This window comes from Theobroma cacao, chromosome 1, assembly GCF_053813885.1.
Source record: "Theobroma cacao isolate CCN51 chromosome 1, ASM5381388v1, whole genome shotgun sequence".
In the NCBI taxonomy this organism is placed as follows: domain Eukaryota; kingdom Viridiplantae; phylum Streptophyta; class Magnoliopsida; order Malvales; family Malvaceae; genus Theobroma; species Theobroma cacao.
The window spans coordinates 36,640,821-36,658,027 of record NC_142639.1 but is presented as its reverse complement, the minus strand read 5'-3'; the positions used below and the strand labels follow the sequence as shown (position 1 = coordinate 36,658,027).

The 17,207-nt window shown below is 36.5% G+C and overlaps 3 protein-coding genes across 4 annotated transcripts; 1 reads left to right on the top strand and 2 right to left on the bottom strand.

The window, feature by feature from the left end:
- Positions 1-7,471: 7,471 nt before the first annotated feature.
- Positions 7,472-8,910, bottom strand: LOC18613563 (pectinesterase inhibitor 6-like). Its single transcript, XM_007050864.3, has one exon. The coding sequence runs from the start codon at positions 8,559-8,561 to the stop codon at positions 7,974-7,976; it is 588 nt and encodes a 195-aa protein (XP_007050926.3). The 5' UTR covers positions 8,562-8,910; the 3' UTR covers positions 7,472-7,973.
- Positions 8,911-9,974: 1,064 nt separating this feature from the next.
- On the top strand, positions 9,975-12,396 carry PPAN (PETER PAN-like protein). The gene is made up of 7 exons (XM_007050860.3): positions 9,975-10,105; positions 10,285-10,482; positions 10,590-10,820; positions 11,081-11,173; positions 11,265-11,452; positions 11,563-11,756; positions 11,981-12,396. Exons 1-7 carry the CDS (start codon positions 10,088-10,090, stop codon positions 12,121-12,123), a joined length of 1,065 nt encoding a protein of 354 aa, XP_007050922.3. The 5' UTR covers positions 9,975-10,087; the 3' UTR covers positions 12,124-12,396.
- Positions 12,397-12,628: 232 nt separating this feature from the next.
- Positions 12,629-16,621, bottom strand: LOC18613560 (LYR motif protein). Of its 2 annotated transcripts, XM_088807279.1 has the most exons (5): positions 15,581-16,621; positions 14,637-14,748; positions 14,590-14,592; positions 13,265-13,515; positions 12,629-13,012 (listed from the first exon to the last, which is right to left on the bottom strand). In XM_088807279.1, exons 1-5 carry the CDS (start codon positions 16,278-16,280, stop codon positions 12,936-12,938), a joined length of 1,143 nt encoding a protein of 380 aa, XP_088663405.1. In that variant the 5' UTR covers positions 16,281-16,621; the 3' UTR covers positions 12,629-12,935. The 2 variants fall into 2 exon arrangements, with proteins under 2 accessions (XP_088663405.1, XP_007050920.1); XM_007050858.3 differs by lacking the exons at positions 12,629-13,012; positions 13,265-13,515 and having other exon boundaries at positions 14,346-14,745; positions 15,581-16,619.
- Positions 16,622-17,207: the final 586 nt, after the last annotated feature.

Sequence of the window (17,207 nt, the reverse complement as noted above, 5' to 3'; positions counted from 1 at the left end):
CTAGCGTAATTGACTTTGCCTTTTTGTACGCTTTCAAGTTTTTATATGGGTTTGGGTAATTAGAGATTAGCCCAAGTGTGCTCCGAAATGGAAGCTTTCCATTATTTTTTTTTGGTTAAATTCAATTTCCATGTTTAACCATACCATCTTTGCATTTCACGTCTGCAAACTAATAACTTGTGTCCCACAATATATATATATATATATATATGGATATGTATTATGTTTGAAACTGAGAATTAACCTTTAAAAAATGTAGATGAATTGTGATATACATTTTTACTTTTAAAGGTTGAAGTAGACATCAATAGACACCTATCAAGAATAGTAACAATTTATAAATGAATTGAGATGAGTTTTGTTACATTGTACCCATCCTTTCATAATGGATGAGACGTGTCTGTAAAATATCATTCTTAGTGTTTTAAAGAAACAATTTACCGTTAGTGCCTTAATCACACATTTGTTAAGAGAAAAAAAAAAGAAGAGGGAGTAAAAACCCACTTGTTAAGGGATAAAAAAACAATAGAAAGATCGATGTTGACTCGGTTTGAGTGCATATGCAAAAATCCGAATATTGTTTATTTTATTTTAATAGTAGATCACTAAGTGTTTTAATTTAATCTTATTTTATCTCTTTTATGTAGTGATTGAATTTTATGAGCAAAGAAAGATTCATGTCCATTTTCTTATCCTATTTTCTTTTTTGAATTAAATCACAAAAATATCAATATCTATTTTCATTTTCTTTCTACAAATTCTCTATCCAAATGTGTAAGTAAATTCAAAAAAGAATTAACTATACAGTAAGCTGTCATAAATCTTTTCACTTTCGTGCAATTTTTCAAGACCTACTCAAGTTCGACTCTAACCATTTTTTATATCCATAATGTTATTATATTATTAAATAATTTTTATTTTTAAATTATTACAATATTTAAAAAATTCATATTTTAATAATAAAAAAATTTAAAATTATCGTTAAGTCTAATCTGATCAATGAACGTTTCTAAACTGTCATATATAAATAGAATTACTCATGTGTATCCCTAAAAAAATTGTTTAAGGTCCCCTTAAGATGGAAGCTTTTTTTTTTTTTCTTATTTACTGGGTTCGTATATAAAATTTTATCAAATCATGTGGGTTTAGAATTTAGAATTAAAAAGCTACGCCAACAGTTTCATGTTACCAGAGTTGACCTGAACCTGCAGATTGATTCTTTTTTTATATTAAGGGTGAGAATATTTCTTTGAATTTCAATCACACAACTGGGCTCTAAGCTTATAATAAGTCAATAAAAGGTTTTAAAATCTAATTACTCACTATCTAATTGAGGCCCCATTTAATTTATTTTTTTATTTTCCTATTTAGTATCGAATTTCTATTTATTTTTCTACAAATAAAATAAATAATAAAACCATTAACGAAATAGAGTTTAATTTTTTTGTTATCAGTGATAAAGTGGTTATAGAGTAAAGGGCATGAACTCAATGGACAATGCACATCTCCAATTATAAAGTCAGACGACATCTAAATTAATATCTTAACTGTTTTAGAAATTTATTAATGAAGTACAAGATTTAGAACAGATTCATTTGTTTCCATAAGCAAATAATCAAACCTCTCAAAGTGTAACCTTTCCCATATAATGTTTTGAGTTTAACCTTCCCCGTAAAATGACACTCCCACTTCCCCGGCGATAAAGTAAAAAAGTTACCGTCCACGGTCCGGGGATCAACCCATGTTCAGGTCAACGTTAATTCTGTACTTTTGTAGCTTTAAAGTAAAGTTAAAGCCTCAAGAAGGCTATATTTGTAAATTTGTCGAATCTTATGTCTCTTTATAATTCGACCCAAATATATTAAAGAGTGTGCTTCGCCAAAAAAAAAAAAATCCGCCACGCTTATTAGGAGGTCAATAAAAGCGCCTAAATGTACTCAAAACCAAGTTGGTGGAGCAACCTTGGAGTGATTTGGACGCTCTCAATTTTTGCTAGCTAACCTAACACTTCCCCATGGAGGTTTTCTTTTCCATATTTTAGCTCAACGGGCCAAATTATTATATTTTGCCCTCTTCTTTTTCTTTTTTCGATTTTTTAAGTTGATCATTGTTTTTGAAGCTAAGCCCACTTTACGTAAACCATGCACAAATGTGAATCAACTTTGATGAATTTGGACATCTTCACCTTCTTCCTTCTAAAATCTAATCCTAGGCTCATAATAGAAAAACTAATCTAGGATTCCAAAATGCCTTAAACGACAAGGGATTTGCACCTTTTTAAGATCGGAAACAAAAGAAAGAGATAAAAGGTTACGTCCATTTCGTTGTAGTGAAAGTCTAAGCAATGTCACTTCAAACAAAGCTTTAATTGTTCTCTACATCAAGGAAATTGATACTGTTTATGTTTATTCTCGCAGTGGCGTTTTATTTTGTTTTGGAAAGTCTAAAGTCTAAACAAGCATAAGTCAAATATCAATGTAAACAGTAATCTCTAATCACTGCTTCATCACTAACTAATCCGCTGATATCAGCTGATTAAGACAACATACCGTATTACGGGAACGGTGGGAGCACCTGTTAATCGTTGAGGGAAAAAAATTCAATTTATTTGGCATGCCAGTTCATAGTGGGCCGGGGTAGTACATTTAGAGTTTCTAGCTAGCTTAATTAACATCCAATTATTCAAGTATTTGATACCCGAATCAGTCAATAACCTCACTTTCGCCATCAATTAACAACTTAATTTCTTGGTTTTTTTTTTCTTTTCTGTTGATCAATATCTAGTCTCTATTTTCTCAACAATGTTGCCAATGCCATTTTGGAAATCCGCAGAATTTCAAGTTAGATAATGGTTTGCACTTTGCCTGCTTTGGTAAAGACGTATGATTAATGTACTCTAAGAGTATATTCAACCTAATTGCTGGAATCAGTTCGTCGTGTCTATTGATTATATTGCAATAATGACAGCTAGCTTTTGCTCCTCATTTGCAAATTGTTTGTTAGTCTAATCTCTATAATTAATTAAGGCATCCAAACAACCTCTTAATTACGTATTGTTAAATCCCATCTATTTAGTCCCCAAAAACAAATCTAAATTTGTTTATAAGCTGCATGTGCCAAGTGGGAAGCTGGGGTTTGATTCAATAAATACTCTTAAAAAAGGTTGGAGCAATTCTATGATATATCTTAATGTTCAAAGGTGTAAACCTCTTTGCAACTTGTATGCCTCCTTCCAAAGTCCTAAACATTATTGCATGTACACCTCAGTCAAAGTCTGAGATGGAAATTAGCTTTTATCTATTTATAGCTACCGTCTTTATCATCTTTACACTAATTCATTCTATCCAAAACTAAAAGGGGTCTTCTCATAAATTTAATTATTTTTAATGCTAATTAATGCTCCGTTCCTCTTACTCGATAATACTCCAAATCCAATCCTTTTGACAATAATTTTTCATTGGTATTTTTTAATCTGCTTTTTATTTGTCATAAAATATGATTATTGATTTCATTTTCAGTTATAGTCTAGTCTGTACTTAATTTGTAACTAAAATTGACACGTGAACTAACTAAACAATCAATTTAATAACCATTTTAAATTGGTTATTATAGTACATTAAAGTCTTGATAACAACCAAGAGCAAAAAAAACCCCACTTCATCAGTAAATAAAGTTTTAACTGTAACCATGCCTTCAAATATTATTGCAGTTAATTAATTTTACTCGGATAATAATGATGAGGGCGTACATGTAATCGAAGTAAAATATGGCTGTTGTAGTAGTAGTTATATTTTAAATTTGTTCAATAAAGTTCCTCTCGTTAAAAGAGGTTGCTGGTTTGAAGTCTGTCCTCCAGCCCCCCGCCAGAAGCCCGAAGGTGGTCCTAAAGTAAAGCCAAAATCCGAATACTAATATTTTGAAGGATTGAAGATAGGGTTTTGGGGTTGGCGCATGGACTTTTGGAATGTAGAACCCTGGGTCCGGGTCTGGGTGCGGGTGGACAAACATCTGCATGCGCGGGGCCCTAAAAGACAGGACTTGGATTGCACGTCGTTGGGAGCATTCCATCTTAAGCAACGTTGACTCTCCTCCCTACACGTGGCTCAGAAGGATTCCCCAGGCTTTGCCCACTCTCTGCCTCTGCCTCTCTGCCCGCTCTCGTATTTTACCAGATGCCATCGTCAGTAATCGTCAGAGCCGGGGAGGAGGAGTGCATTAGCAATCAGCATACTCAAGCCCGTAGGAATTCCAACTTCTCTATTCTAAACTGGAAATTTTGTTTGGTTGGATTGAAGACTAATTATGATTAGAATCGGTAATTTTTTAGTGCAAGATTTGATTTAGTAGTTGATATGACCGCAATTAAGAGTTGGTGTGGGGCAGCGAAGCATTAAAAAATATAATGGGGGAATATATCTTGGTTACAGAGGAATAATGTGATGGATTAAAGAAGAAAAGCTTTGGGTGAATTTAGATTTGAAGTGAAATTAAAACTTGCTATCAATGCAACCTCATTATTGGGGCTGATTAAAAAACAGAGAAATTCTAGAGACAGTCGTTCTTGTCGACGCTCTTCAACACTCGAGTAGTCATAGATCCATGCCATCCAAGTGTGTAAGCTTGAAACTTCTCACCCATTGTTCCGGTCATGGCTTCTAACCTCTAAATCCCATGTTCTAGTAGTATTATATTCTATCTATTATAGTTTGCAGAGTCAAGTCAAGAAGAAGAAGGGGAAGGGATATTAAAAGTACTATAGTATAAAATCTAGAGAGATAACTCAACTATGGTAACTTGGTATAAGAAGTTACCGGTATCCACTTTAAAATATTGGATGATGTGGGTCTTTAGAGAGTGGAGCGTTCAAAAGCGGTCGCTGGGGGCGACTTCCTCTTAAAATAAATCACCGGCCATTATTAGCTATCAGGTGCAGGTTACAACTTATAGAAAAATGGATTTTAGATGGTTTTCCGGTCGGCATCAAATGTTGGTTAGTGGATACTTTCGAAATGATTTAGCTAATGTTGGGAATCTTTTCAGTTCAAATACAAGTATCATGTGGTTCAAATCGTGAGATTGATGTTTCATTTCAGTGTGTTTGTTTTTTTCTTTACAATAAATTTGCCTTGCAGTCTCTTGGGCCCTTCCCTCCTAAAAGCACGAGGTGGGTGTGGTGAGGATCACATGTCGAATTGTCTTATACATCAGCTTTTGAATTAAAGCTTTCAAAATCCATTTTTCACGGTGTTTATCAATCTATCAATCAAATTGTTACCGATCAGTGTCTGAGGTTAAAATTATTAATTTTACTTAATATTTTCGTTATTTACCTTTTGTTTGTCAAATAAAATAAATAAACAAACAAAAAAGAAATAAAATAATAATTAATTAACACAGATTCATTCATGCGTTGGAAAAAGTAACAGTGATAGATTCAGGTGGTATTGTGAAATAAAGGGTAACATGGCCTTGTACCTAAAAACCTCCCATGGCGGCATCGCCGTCCAATGAGGAAACTAACCTTCCGAAAATGACTTTACACGTAAAATCATTTACTAACGATGTCGAGGAAAGGGTCCCCTAGCATAGTTTTTCCATCTCCCGCGTGGTGGCCTGATCCAGTGACATCTGTCGTCGGCGTTTTACCCTGATTCCTGTTCTGACTGTTCGTCAACTTGCGTTGATTTCGACATCTTTGAAAATTGACCAGGAAATCCTTTTTATTTTTCAAAGGAAAATTATGTTTGCGGTCTATACTGGGGAGAAGAGAAGGGCCCCCAACAATCCACATAATTAACATTTGATCCAACCATTTTCTGTCTGTAATTCTTCACCGCCAAAAATCACGCATTAATTTGCACCGTCCTTGTGCTGCCAAGAAAAGAATGAGTCTAAACCATAAAAAAAAAAAGAAAAAACTCTTTTCCAAATAGATTGCCCCACTTTTATGGAATTAAATAAAGGAGTTCGAGGCACGGGGAGGTAACAGTTGTTGGCTATACGTGGCGGTTGGAATACATAAAAATAATATGGGATTCGGTATTATTTCATTCTTCTATCTTCGGGAATAAAAGTTTTTTAACTGTATTTATATGTACTTTTATTTTTATTTCGCAAGTGGTTCCATTGTTGATATAATTATATTGTTCATATGACAGCTACTGAGCTACACGGTCTTGTATAAAACCTTATTGTATTTCCCCCTTCACTTCTAAATATAACATCTTTCATTTTATTTATTTATTTGTAAATGATTGACAAAGTGATTGGTATAGAAGGTTCCCTCTCTCAGCTGTTGTACTATATAATCAAGATTTTCTCTGTCCTTTCGAGTTATGATTTCTAAACTTTTGTTTCCTTTATATTAACACGTCCAAGCAGCTAAACGATATAATAACTCCTGCAGGTATTATGTGACTGAGAAATTAGTGCTTTTTTATTTATTAATGGTAAAGGATATTACACAGGGAATGGATGCAGTTTGGGGGTTACTATGTCCGGACTCTGTGGGGTAGTTATAGTGAAGTAATAAAATTGGGATTTTGAACAACTCTGATTTGATAGTAGATTGCATGTTTATATAGTTATTGAATTCGTTGCTTATTTTTCGTCCCTTTTATGGTAAATTGTGTGGTTAGCTTTCATTTTTTTTTCTAAAGTGGCCACACTATTTGTCTCCTTTAAAAACTTGGGAAAAAAAAAAACAAATAATCATGGATAGGACAACGCTTCGCCTAATTGATCCCTTCCTCTTTCTCCCTAAATACATGTTTAGTTACCTTTCTTAGCACGTAGCCTTCTCGAGGCAAATGCCTCTATTGGGTAATGAAGACTTTTTCTTTGTGCATTTTTTCTTGCTAAGGAGCGAATTAAAGCAAGTTGAGGTCAGTGGCCACATTGAAATGAAGTGTCAAGTGACAAATCAACTATGTAAACTATTCAATTTTAATTTACCTTAGTTGCTCTAACATTTAAGCAGGAGTAGGTCAAGATGATTTAAGATTCTACGTTTTTGTTATCTTTGTCATCGTTCAAATGAAACAATGGAAAATAAATAACTTCTCTTTTGGCTTATAAAGAATAACTGCATAGGAAAAGTTCTTAAATTCGAAGATGACATGCGACAATGATAGAGTTCAAAGCAAATCTCTGTTGGGATTGATCTTATCAGGTTATTAAGAAGTTTAATCTATAATCAACAATGTGAGGATCATGTGGTAAAGGAATAAATAAAGTGCATTGTAGAATCCTAGCATAAGATATATTTCGAGGGAAGAGCTGATGCAAATTTCCCTTGGGGGCTGCTTGGATGGGCTCGATTAGATGGCATGAAGGCTGCAGCCCAGTCCAAATTCTGCTTGAGTCTGAGCATGGTTGATTTTTCCAGAAAGCCCGAATTCGAGTTTCCCTGCTGAAACTTGCAGAAAAACCATAGTCAAATTTTATTACAGAAGAAAAGGAAAGCTTAAAATTGACTACAAGGCAGCATCTGTATTCACCTCAAATTTGTAAGATGGGGTCTGCCTCTTAAAATAAAAAAGAAAAAAAAAAAGTGTGGCCACATTCCATTATGAAGCAGACATGGGAAAATGATAGCAAGGTAGTAACACTCAAAATCCTAGGACGATTGCTTGTTCGAGATGGTAGATTTAACCCCGTTTTTGTGTTTTGGCTGAACCCATGGGAGATTGAATGTCATCCATCCGATTAAAAGCGAAAGTACAAGATCGAGCAAGAAAAGTAAAAGGAAAGCTTTTAGAAGAGTAGATAGAATTAAAAGCAGGGGCTCTACTACATATTAATATTCATACATAGATGCATCGAAACAAAATATTCTTTGATGCCTGACGGCTTGACTTTATTATCACACTGAATTAACATCTGAACCCTTTGTTCAGCTGCAATTCGTTACCGTATAGTCTTGTTAATCATTAACCTTTAATCCAAATCTCTTCTTTTTACATCAAGAATCGTCATGGATCATTTAAGCTTTCCAAGCCGGAGGTTGCAAGTTTGTTGGCCAAAGCCAAAGCATTACTAGTAAAATATGTGGCTCTCATAACCCGATTCCGAAGCATTTTGGCCTGCCTTCCCCTTGGATTCTCAAAACCATCCATGCAAGTGTCTTGATCAGTAAGTGCTGCACTCAACCACGTAGTTACGTCCCCCATCTGTGAATAAAATCTTCTGGCACTTAGCTTCCTAAGCACACCAAGTGACCTGTGTAGCTGGTCGATAGCATTTTGAAAGCACTCCATGCAATCTGAGAGGGGAATTTTGTATCTCCCCGTCATCTCCCTGTAATTCTTCACTTTCATTAAGTACTGAGCAACATTCTTGGTTTCTCCTAAAGTCACTGAAACGCCGGCTCGCGCCCACGTGCTTGGACTTCTCCTAGCAATGCTGGAAAAAGATGCTAGTGAGTTGATACAGAGGGCACGGTATCTGGTTACCTTACATGCTTCTTGCACATATTTGTTTGCTACGTTTCGTGCTGATCGACCCGATTTTAGTAGGCATAGGAGAAGCAAGAATGTCAGGTAAACATTGGCGTTTGCCATTACCAGGAACCTATGAAGTTCTTGAGGGAAAAGAAAATAAAGAAACGAATGTATTGAAAAGAAGGTGAAACAATAGAGCAGAATTGTAGGTATTCCCTCCCTGAACTACCTAATAGATTTTAGGAAAAAGCTGGAAGAACCTTTTGTTCATGAACTATGATTTCTCTGAATTTACACGGAATAGCTTTATAAGAGGTTTCTTTGGCTGATTTGGGCACTGCTTTTGAAGTGGGAAAAGCGAGAGACTGGTGAATGCAATAAATTTAGAAGGGTATCGAAATTGAAATAGGTTAAAGATAGAGAAGAACATGTGATAGGACAGGTGAGTTACTCATGAATTTGGATGAGATTAGATCTGTTAGGTATCTTCTCTTTAATAGGAGAAATGTTAATGTCTGCAAAAGATCAAATCACTGTACATACAGCTACGACCATTACCTTTTGGAACCATCACTCCTCCATCAAATCAAATCCTTAGAGATTTCAGAAAATTGTCTGTGGTTGCAAAAAGGAGCTCACATCGAACGGTTCAGAGTCCAAATCAGCTAAGTTAAATAATTGTCATAGGTTCACACAGTAGTTATCTTTGAGTTCGCATAATTGGCAAAGACAAAAATACAGCAAATGAGGTGAAGATGGGTGACAGCGAAGAATGTGTGAAAGAAAGTTATCCGTTAGGCAGCCCTAGTCAAGGTACGTGCATGGTGGGCTGATAAATGACTGTTCTCAGTTAAGCAGATACTTTTAGCAGCCATAATTTTGGGTTCAACAAGAGACTGTTCTACCTAAAAGGAGAGGGCGATCATAGCCTATGTAGACCGAGTCACATGATCCTGTCCAATCAATGATGCAATTCACATGAATGTAGTGATCGGGACTGCTCCCTCGGGCCTCTAGTCATTCAAATTGGCAGTTGAATCTGCAGCATTTGCTATCAATCTTTCTTAAGATTTTGAAGCTCCTGTTCAAGCCAAGGCCTTTCATCATATCACATCCCTAATGTGGTAAATGAACTGCAAATGTGTGATAAATGAACTGCTAGAAAATGTATTTGAAAACCATTGCTTGAAGGGGATCGATTCAATCATATGACCATATTTAGGGCCAATTTGTATATATTATTATTATTTGTACTGATCATAATTTATAATGAATTATATAAATACATGGGTAATTCAATTGGTTTTCATCGAAATATGAATAATATAGAATTTCAAGGTCTTAATACAACCAAAAAAAAAAAAATCAATGTAGACAGATTCTTGTGTCATGTGGATAACTAAAATTAAGGTCTTAACACTCAAATTTGGGCTCTAAGGCAATTAAAAACCAAACGGAATTAAATGGGCCAGAAGCCAGCCCAAGTCATTTGCCCTATAAAGCATAATTTAATGTTTTTTCGTTGCCAAAAGTGCCCTTCTTGTCTTCCAAAACCCAGCTGACGAAACCCTGCGCCTCTTTGTAATCCACGACCCTCGTTAAGCCAGCGGCCTGCGGCATCTCCGTCCTCCCATAGTGCCTGCGCCATGGCTCGTTTCCGTAACGTAAGTAATAGCACTGCTTCTGTTATTTTACCTTTACTCAACTCTTTTCAAGCCCAAAAATATTTTATTCCGCTATGAATTTTTATTTTTGTATATTTAAATTTCTTTCTTTCTTTTTTTATTTGTTTTTGGGTTTGTATCGGTTTAATCGTTTTTCTGATATCTGAATCAAAAAACAGAGAAAGAAGAAGGTTTTCGTGAAGCCAATTGTGAAGAAGAAGCAGGAGCAGCAGCAGCAACCCAATGTGGACCCAATAACAGGGAATAAAATCCCAAAGAGTTTTGTGTTTTCGAGAGGGAAGCTGCCTGGTCCGCTTAGGCAACTTCAAATGGACTTGAGAAAGCTGATGCTTCCATACACTGCTCTCAAACTTAAGGTAATTCCTTCCCCTTTTTGATTTTTTTTCCTGTAATTTGTGATCTTGTAGCAGTAATTTTTTCTTTTTAATTAACTTTTGTTTTGTTGGTGTTTTTATGGTTGCAGGAGAAGAAGCGGAACAATCTGAAAGACTTTTTGAATGTTGCAGGGCCAATGGGTGTAACCCATTTCCTCATTTTATCTAAAACCGAAACTTCACCTTTCCTGAGGGTGGCAAAGACCCCTCAAGGCCCTACGCTTACATTTAAAATACATGAGTATTCCTTGGCGGTTGATATTGCACAATCTCAATTGCGCCCTAGATGTCCTCAGGATCTTTTCAAAAATTCTCCTTTGGTAATTTCTTCTTCTTCTCTCTCCCTCCTTTAGAAATGGAAGCATGTTTTCCTTCTTGTTGGGTTGTTGCAATTGTTAATAGATGAGTTTTTTTGCAGCGAAATACTGCTGTAGTTTTTGCATTAAAAACAGAACAAGGAAGAGATTGAAACCTTTTTTTGCACAGTAGCATGTTGCTGGGGTGGTTGAAGTGGTGTATGTTATTCTTGTTACTTATATGACATCTTCTTAGTATTAAGCTTTGAATATATCTTGGGCAGATTGTTCTGTCTGGCTTTGCAACAGGAGATGAACATTTAAAGCTCACGACTACCTTGTTCAAGAACATCTTTCCAGATATTGATATTAACACTGTGAGTGCTTAGACAGTATCATTTCAGTTCCAAACCTACTTTTCTTCTTTCTTTCACCCTTCTTAACACTGTCTTAACATGAATGTTTCAGGTTAAACTTTCTTCCTGCCAGAGAATTGTGTTACTTAATTACAACAAAGACACAAAGCTTATTGATTTTCGACATTATTCTATCAGACTACAGCCTGTTGGTGTCTCCCGGAGAATCAGAAAATTTGTGCAGAACCATCAAGTACCTGATCTTAGGAATCTTCAAGATGTGAGCGACTTTGTCACTAAGTGAGTATTCTTCTTTATGAGCTATATATAACTATAATACTGTTTTTGTTGATGGAATACTCATTTTGAATTATATAGTTCTCCTCACTCCTTTTGTTTGTTATATCAAGATCTGGTTATGGATCAGAAAGTGAAGCTGATGAGGAAGCTGCAACAGTTACTCTGACTAGTGATCTTAGTAGAGTTAATCGCGCATCTACAAAAAGTGCTGTCAAGCTTCAAGAAATTGGACCTAGAATGACTCTCCAACTCATCAAAGTTGAGGGTGGACTATGTTCTGGTGAAGTTATGTTCAGTGAATATGGTATGCTCATCTATCCGTGCAATTTTTATATTCTTTACCAAAAAATGGGGAAAAGAAGAAAAGAATAAGAATTAAAAAAAAAAAAACAAAACAAAACTCTCTTAACCTTTTCTTCTACATGCCATGTTTATTCGCTGAGACATTTCAGATTATAAATCAATCTGTCCTATACAGTACCTTTATTCAACTAACATGTTTTTTAATAACTATTCTCTGTTTATCAGGAAATGGTGGCTATAAGAAAAAGCCAGACGGTCAGGAAGATAGTGAGAAAGATAACGAAATGGAAGGTAGTGATGACGATAATGAAGAGGAGGATAGTGATGAAGATATTGAAGAAAATGAGGAAGATGATGAAGAAGATTAGTGCTTCAGCAAAATGGAAGGGTTACAACTTCCATTGGTTCATTAAATCACATGATATGCATAATTCGTCATGCTCGTCACATGGGAAAGATGCTGCTTTAAAAGTCAGAGAGATCCTCCATCATTAGGGGATCTCTTCAGCTTTCATGCCAGTTAGCTTTTTGTTTTCTTTTTTACTTTCCCGTTTTGTCTTTTCCTCTTAAATTTTTGCTTACACTTGTTGTAGAAGATCCTTATATTCTGATATGAGAAAGAAAAATACAATCAGTGTCAATTTTTTTTTTTTCCTTTGACAAGTGAGAAGAGTTCTTATGTTATTGGAAGAAATATATCTGATGAAATTCAAAACTTTTCCACCCTTTCCTGATAGGAATTTATGAAAAGAAAACTTGCTTGTTGAAAGATTGTTCTATTGCCTGCAGTCCAGGCTTTGATACAGTGTAGAATGCACAACACTAGAAGGGTTGTTTGCTTGTGGGGATTGAATATAAGTAATAATAAACAAGTAGAGAACAAATTCATGTTTCCCTGTGGCGATTTCATGTAATTGTATCGTTCAGCCAATGCTTTGTAACTTGTAAGTCTCGTGGTACAAGACTGAAACTTATTAATGAGACAAACCCTCAAAAACCAAGGCAAGAATTCTCACAATTGTTTCACTTTCACTAAAATTTTGAGCAACCAATCAAAATGGTTTGCTCGGATGGATGATTGATGACTTAAACAAACAGAAAAATCTTCCACCAAGTAACCAAAACAGAAAAGCCCAGGGGGTGAAATCTACCCTTTACCAGACAGGTTAGTCTTTCACTTTCATGCAGATTTTCTGATGATCTCTTCGGATGGGATCTCCAGTGTAGCTCCTGCATGCTCCTTACTCGTCTTCACCTCTGCAGCAATTGAAACAGCAATGTAAATCAACAGAGAAAGAGAATCCCATAAGAATCTTACAAGCTAAGGCTAAGAAAACGCGATGTAGAAAGATATATGAAGAATTGAAAGAGGACCTCGAACTGACAATCCATCGAACATGTGGTAATCATTGAAAGAAAACTCGTATAAGTATACTCAAATAAGAGATGGATGTAACATTCAGGATGCGATGCAAAGCAATGCAATGATGGAAATGATGATATAAGTACCGTAGCCGCCGCGGTCGTTGAGCTTGGCTTGAACGATCATGGTGGAAATGAAATGGGAGGCCTCACGTGCTTCATCCAGGAGTCTCTGGATCTCTGGCTCGGAGGTCACGTGACGATTCTCGTTGAATTTCTTACGGACCTCGGCGGCAGAGGCGTTCAGCATCAAGGTGTCGCCCGCGAATGATTTCCGGGTCGCTCTTAACAGAGCCCTGTACGCGCTTAGTACTTCTCCTCTTACCATCTCTCTCTCTCTCTCTTCCCTCTGGGAGTCTTCTTTTTCTCGTACTGCTTGCTAGTATGTGCAACTAACTTGACACGCTGTCGTTTCTTAGTTATAATTAATTAATTAATTAATTACCACATTGTTCCCTTCCCACCCTCCCCTCTTCTTAACATCATTCTGTCCCTGGTGTAAAGTATGACAGAACAGGGAACAGAGAAAGGGAATATATGAGAATATTAGCAATTAGCTTTAAGGCGCATACTTCTTTTTCTTCTTAAATTCAAGTTAAAAACCAATATTTTTCAACTCTTAAAAGGGTCGGAATTTGTGGAGAGACTACTAAGCAGTTTTGCAATTGGACAGCGAAATTTGCGTGATACTTAGACATGTCATGGTGTTGCTTGCTCTCTGCCAATCTATACTAGTATACTAATTATTAGCAGTATTATTTAGTTTATTACACTGAATTTTTAGTGATACTTATCTAGTTCTAACTGGTTACAGTCGTGCTAATACCAAGATCGTCTGAACGTTATGACCTTGAGTGCTCCTTTAAACCATTGGGATCACGCTACGACTGCCCAGTGCTGACCATCTCTATGTAGCGTAGCAATGCAATGGACCCTGCTCTTTGATGTGGGCTTTGGCATCGCATCCAATCCAACCTCTATTTTTCGTCCCTAAAACCACTCAATATTCAAAATTTATCAAGCTCATAAGTCACGGCATTACACACCTCTGTCTTTTGCTTGAAACCCGGGCTTCAAATACAAAAATTTTCACTTCAATTGTTAATCAGGCAAAAGAGTTATAAGTAACCTTCAGATCGGAACTTCAACCCAAGTAAGGAACAAAACATGAATCTCAATAGCACATTTTACATTGCTTTCTTACAATAACATGTTACAATGTTAATACACAACATCCAAAATCTTTTATGCTTAATTTATAGAATACTGCATAATAGCATCTGCGCAGAGACCCTGAAGAATGTCAAAAAATTTTCAACTGCACAAGGCTGCATAGTAATTGACATATTGTAATAGCTCTCAAGTGGCAATCTAGAAGCCAACAAATCCTTGCCCACTGTATAAACAGTGACAAGCTGGAATAAAGGAGTATGCCAATATTTTATAACTGGACATTTACCTCACGGAATCAACCATTCTATAATCATGTTTTTTGCGGCGGCATCTATGATGGGCTTTCTGATCAGAAAAAGTGTTTTCCCCAACCATCTCCATTTTAGAATCTGTATCTGCTGCAAGGAAAAGACATTCAGTTCATGAATCAACAAGCAACCGCAAAAGTAAGGCAAAGGGAGATATGGCTTCTGCAAATTTTAACTTCAAAATTAATTGCCACTTGAGCCACACCACAATCTTCATCTAACAAGATCACAGGACCACCACAACTCAAATTGACAAACACCACAAGAAATGGTTGGCCATCTGGTCCTTCCAATTGTTTGCAGACAAAGGCCACAATGCTTCCCAACAATATACATAATTGACAATTTTCTATAACATGGAGAAGCAAGAAACGTATATGAACCTTCTAGCTGCAAATTTGTCCTCTTCAAACTAAATTTATTGTGTTTCATACTTAGCTGATCCAAATGCTTGATGCTTCTCCATAGCAATTTTCTACTCAAGCTCACTTGAAGTATGTCTCTTCATTTTATTGAAACCATGAATCCATAATGTCAACTAATAAAGAGGAGAAAACTCCAGCAGAACTAACTCCAGTAAATTTACTCTTGTTAGTTAGATAAGTTAAATCCGTGTACATTCTCAAATATTCATACTTATTATTGCCACTTATAGCACTGTCTAAAAGACTAAAACGCTTACACTTGGACCACACTGCCATGAGAAAACATAACTAAAAGAAAAAGAAACAATAAAAAACTAGCATTGCTACAATTATGCCAACAAAAAACCTCAATCCAAATATCATCAATGCCTAATAGTTAACTGCATTTTCCAGAAAATTCCCAGATTTCCCCAGAAACTTATTAAGAAGTACAAAATGAGCATCAATTATCAAAATAATAAGAAAAAAAAAAAAAACAACAACAACATTAACGATACCTCCAAAGTGATGCCCCCAAAACAACAAGCGAGCATCCTCTTCTTCCTCATCAACCTCGTCCCCGTACCCAAACTCTCCATCCCCACGATACCCAGGCTCACTCCCATACCCAGATTCATTCCCTTGAGCATCAAAACCCCCAAATTGCCCCCCTAAGCTCTCCTTCTCTCCACTCCCACCATCCCCTCTTTCCCTCCTCGAATTTCGGGCCTCGCTCACATCCGAGGCCCAATAAGCATCAGCACCATTTCCAAACAGCTCCCCACTCGAGTCCGTCCCTACCGCCACCGGAAAGTCGGAGCACGTCCCATACGCCGCGGACGCCCCCACAGAACAGCACCTTCGAGTCCCGCTCCGGTCGGAGCTCCGACCCGACACCGACCTCGACCCGCGGCGGCGGCGTTTTCTTGCGAACAACCTGAAGCTACCCCTCTTGGGATTGGCGGCGATTGGGTTGTAACTGCTGTTGTTGTCGTCGTCGAGGAGGGTTAGCTTGGAGAGGTCGATGGAGAAAGAAGTGGTGCGATCAGAGAGGCAAGGGCGTTTGGAATGGAAGCAATTGGTGGAGGCGCGTTTAGGCGGGGTTTGTTGGGGATCGGAGGAGTCTAGGGTTTGTTGGAGCTGGAAAGGTCTCCATGAATGGAGCTGGAACGTGCACGAGTCTATTGAGTGGCGTGGTTCTAGAGCCTTGTGCGACATGGGAGATTCTTTAATGAAAGGATTCCAAATTAAACATTGGACATCCAGATTTTGCAATCGCAAAAGCAGCAACTTTCACATTTACTTTTTTTTTTTTTGAAAAACAAAATTTAGTTTGCTTCTGAAAGATACTTACTAAGGTTGAACTGTTGAAGAGAGACGGAGTTGAAGCCCAAGATTTTGAGCTTAGATGACTATAATAACTAGAGACGGTGGTGGTTTAGGACTTACAGAAGTATTTGGGAGTACGTATATTTGAGCTCTCGCCCTCATTTGGGAGCTGATCTGCCGTCTGTGTGCTACATTCTAGAGATTTCATTAGTACTCGTTACAAAATTAAGAATACCCCACTCTTTGAGAGTATGTAAATTTGAGCTCTCGCCCTCCTTTGGCAGCACGTGTCATTCAGGAAAACTGGTAAATCCATATGCTGATATGATGACCCCACGGCCCACCAGCTCAGCTCCAGCAAGAGCATTGGCCCAAATTCTTATATTTCCCGTTGATCAAAAGAATTATTCAGTACTTGTATATTCTAATTTTATTTAATTTTATTTTTATATTAAAAACTAAAGTAATATAGTTTTTTAATTTAATTCATCATTCTAATGATATTTAATAAAATCGTTAAAGAATATGATATTAGCGATTACATCAACATTGACGTGGTAGGCATGACACGTGACATCCACGCGAGGACGTGACATGCCATGTGGCATTAATATGTTGACTTAGCACTGATATATTGACATATCAATACTACGTGGTAGATTAATAACAAATTTTTAAATAAAAAATTATGACACGTTATAGAGACTAAATTGAAAAAAATATATATTAGACAAAGATTAAATTGTACAAAATTGAAATATTGAGAGACTAAATTGAAAAAAAAATACTTAAAAAATATAAATTTTTAAGGAGATT

Bases quoted from the DNA above. Each gene is read 5' to 3' on its own strand.
- LOC18613563 (XM_007050864.3), bottom strand. From the start codon at position 8,561: ATGGCAAACGCCAATGTTTACCTGACATTCTTGCTTCTCCTATGCCTA.
- LOC18613560 (XM_088807279.1), bottom strand. From the start codon at position 16,280: ATGTCGCACAAGGCTCTAGAACCACGCCACTCAATAGACTCGTGCACG. The intron at 14,749-15,580 runs GTATCGTTAATG...TTTTCCTTGCAG, and splicing joins TTGGGGGCATCACTTTGGAG to CAGATACAGATTCTAAAATG. The intron at 13,013-13,264 runs GTACTTATATCA...CAATTGCTGCAG, and splicing joins CAACGACCGCGGCGGCTACG to AGGTGAAGACGAGTAAGGAG.
- PPAN (XM_007050860.3), top strand. The intron at 11,453-11,562 runs GTGAGTATTCTT...TGTTATATCAAG, and splicing joins GTGAGCGACTTTGTCACTAA to ATCTGGTTATGGATCAGAAA. The intron at 11,757-11,980 runs GTATGCTCATCT...TCTGTTTATCAG, and splicing joins AGTTATGTTCAGTGAATATG to GAAATGGTGGCTATAAGAAA.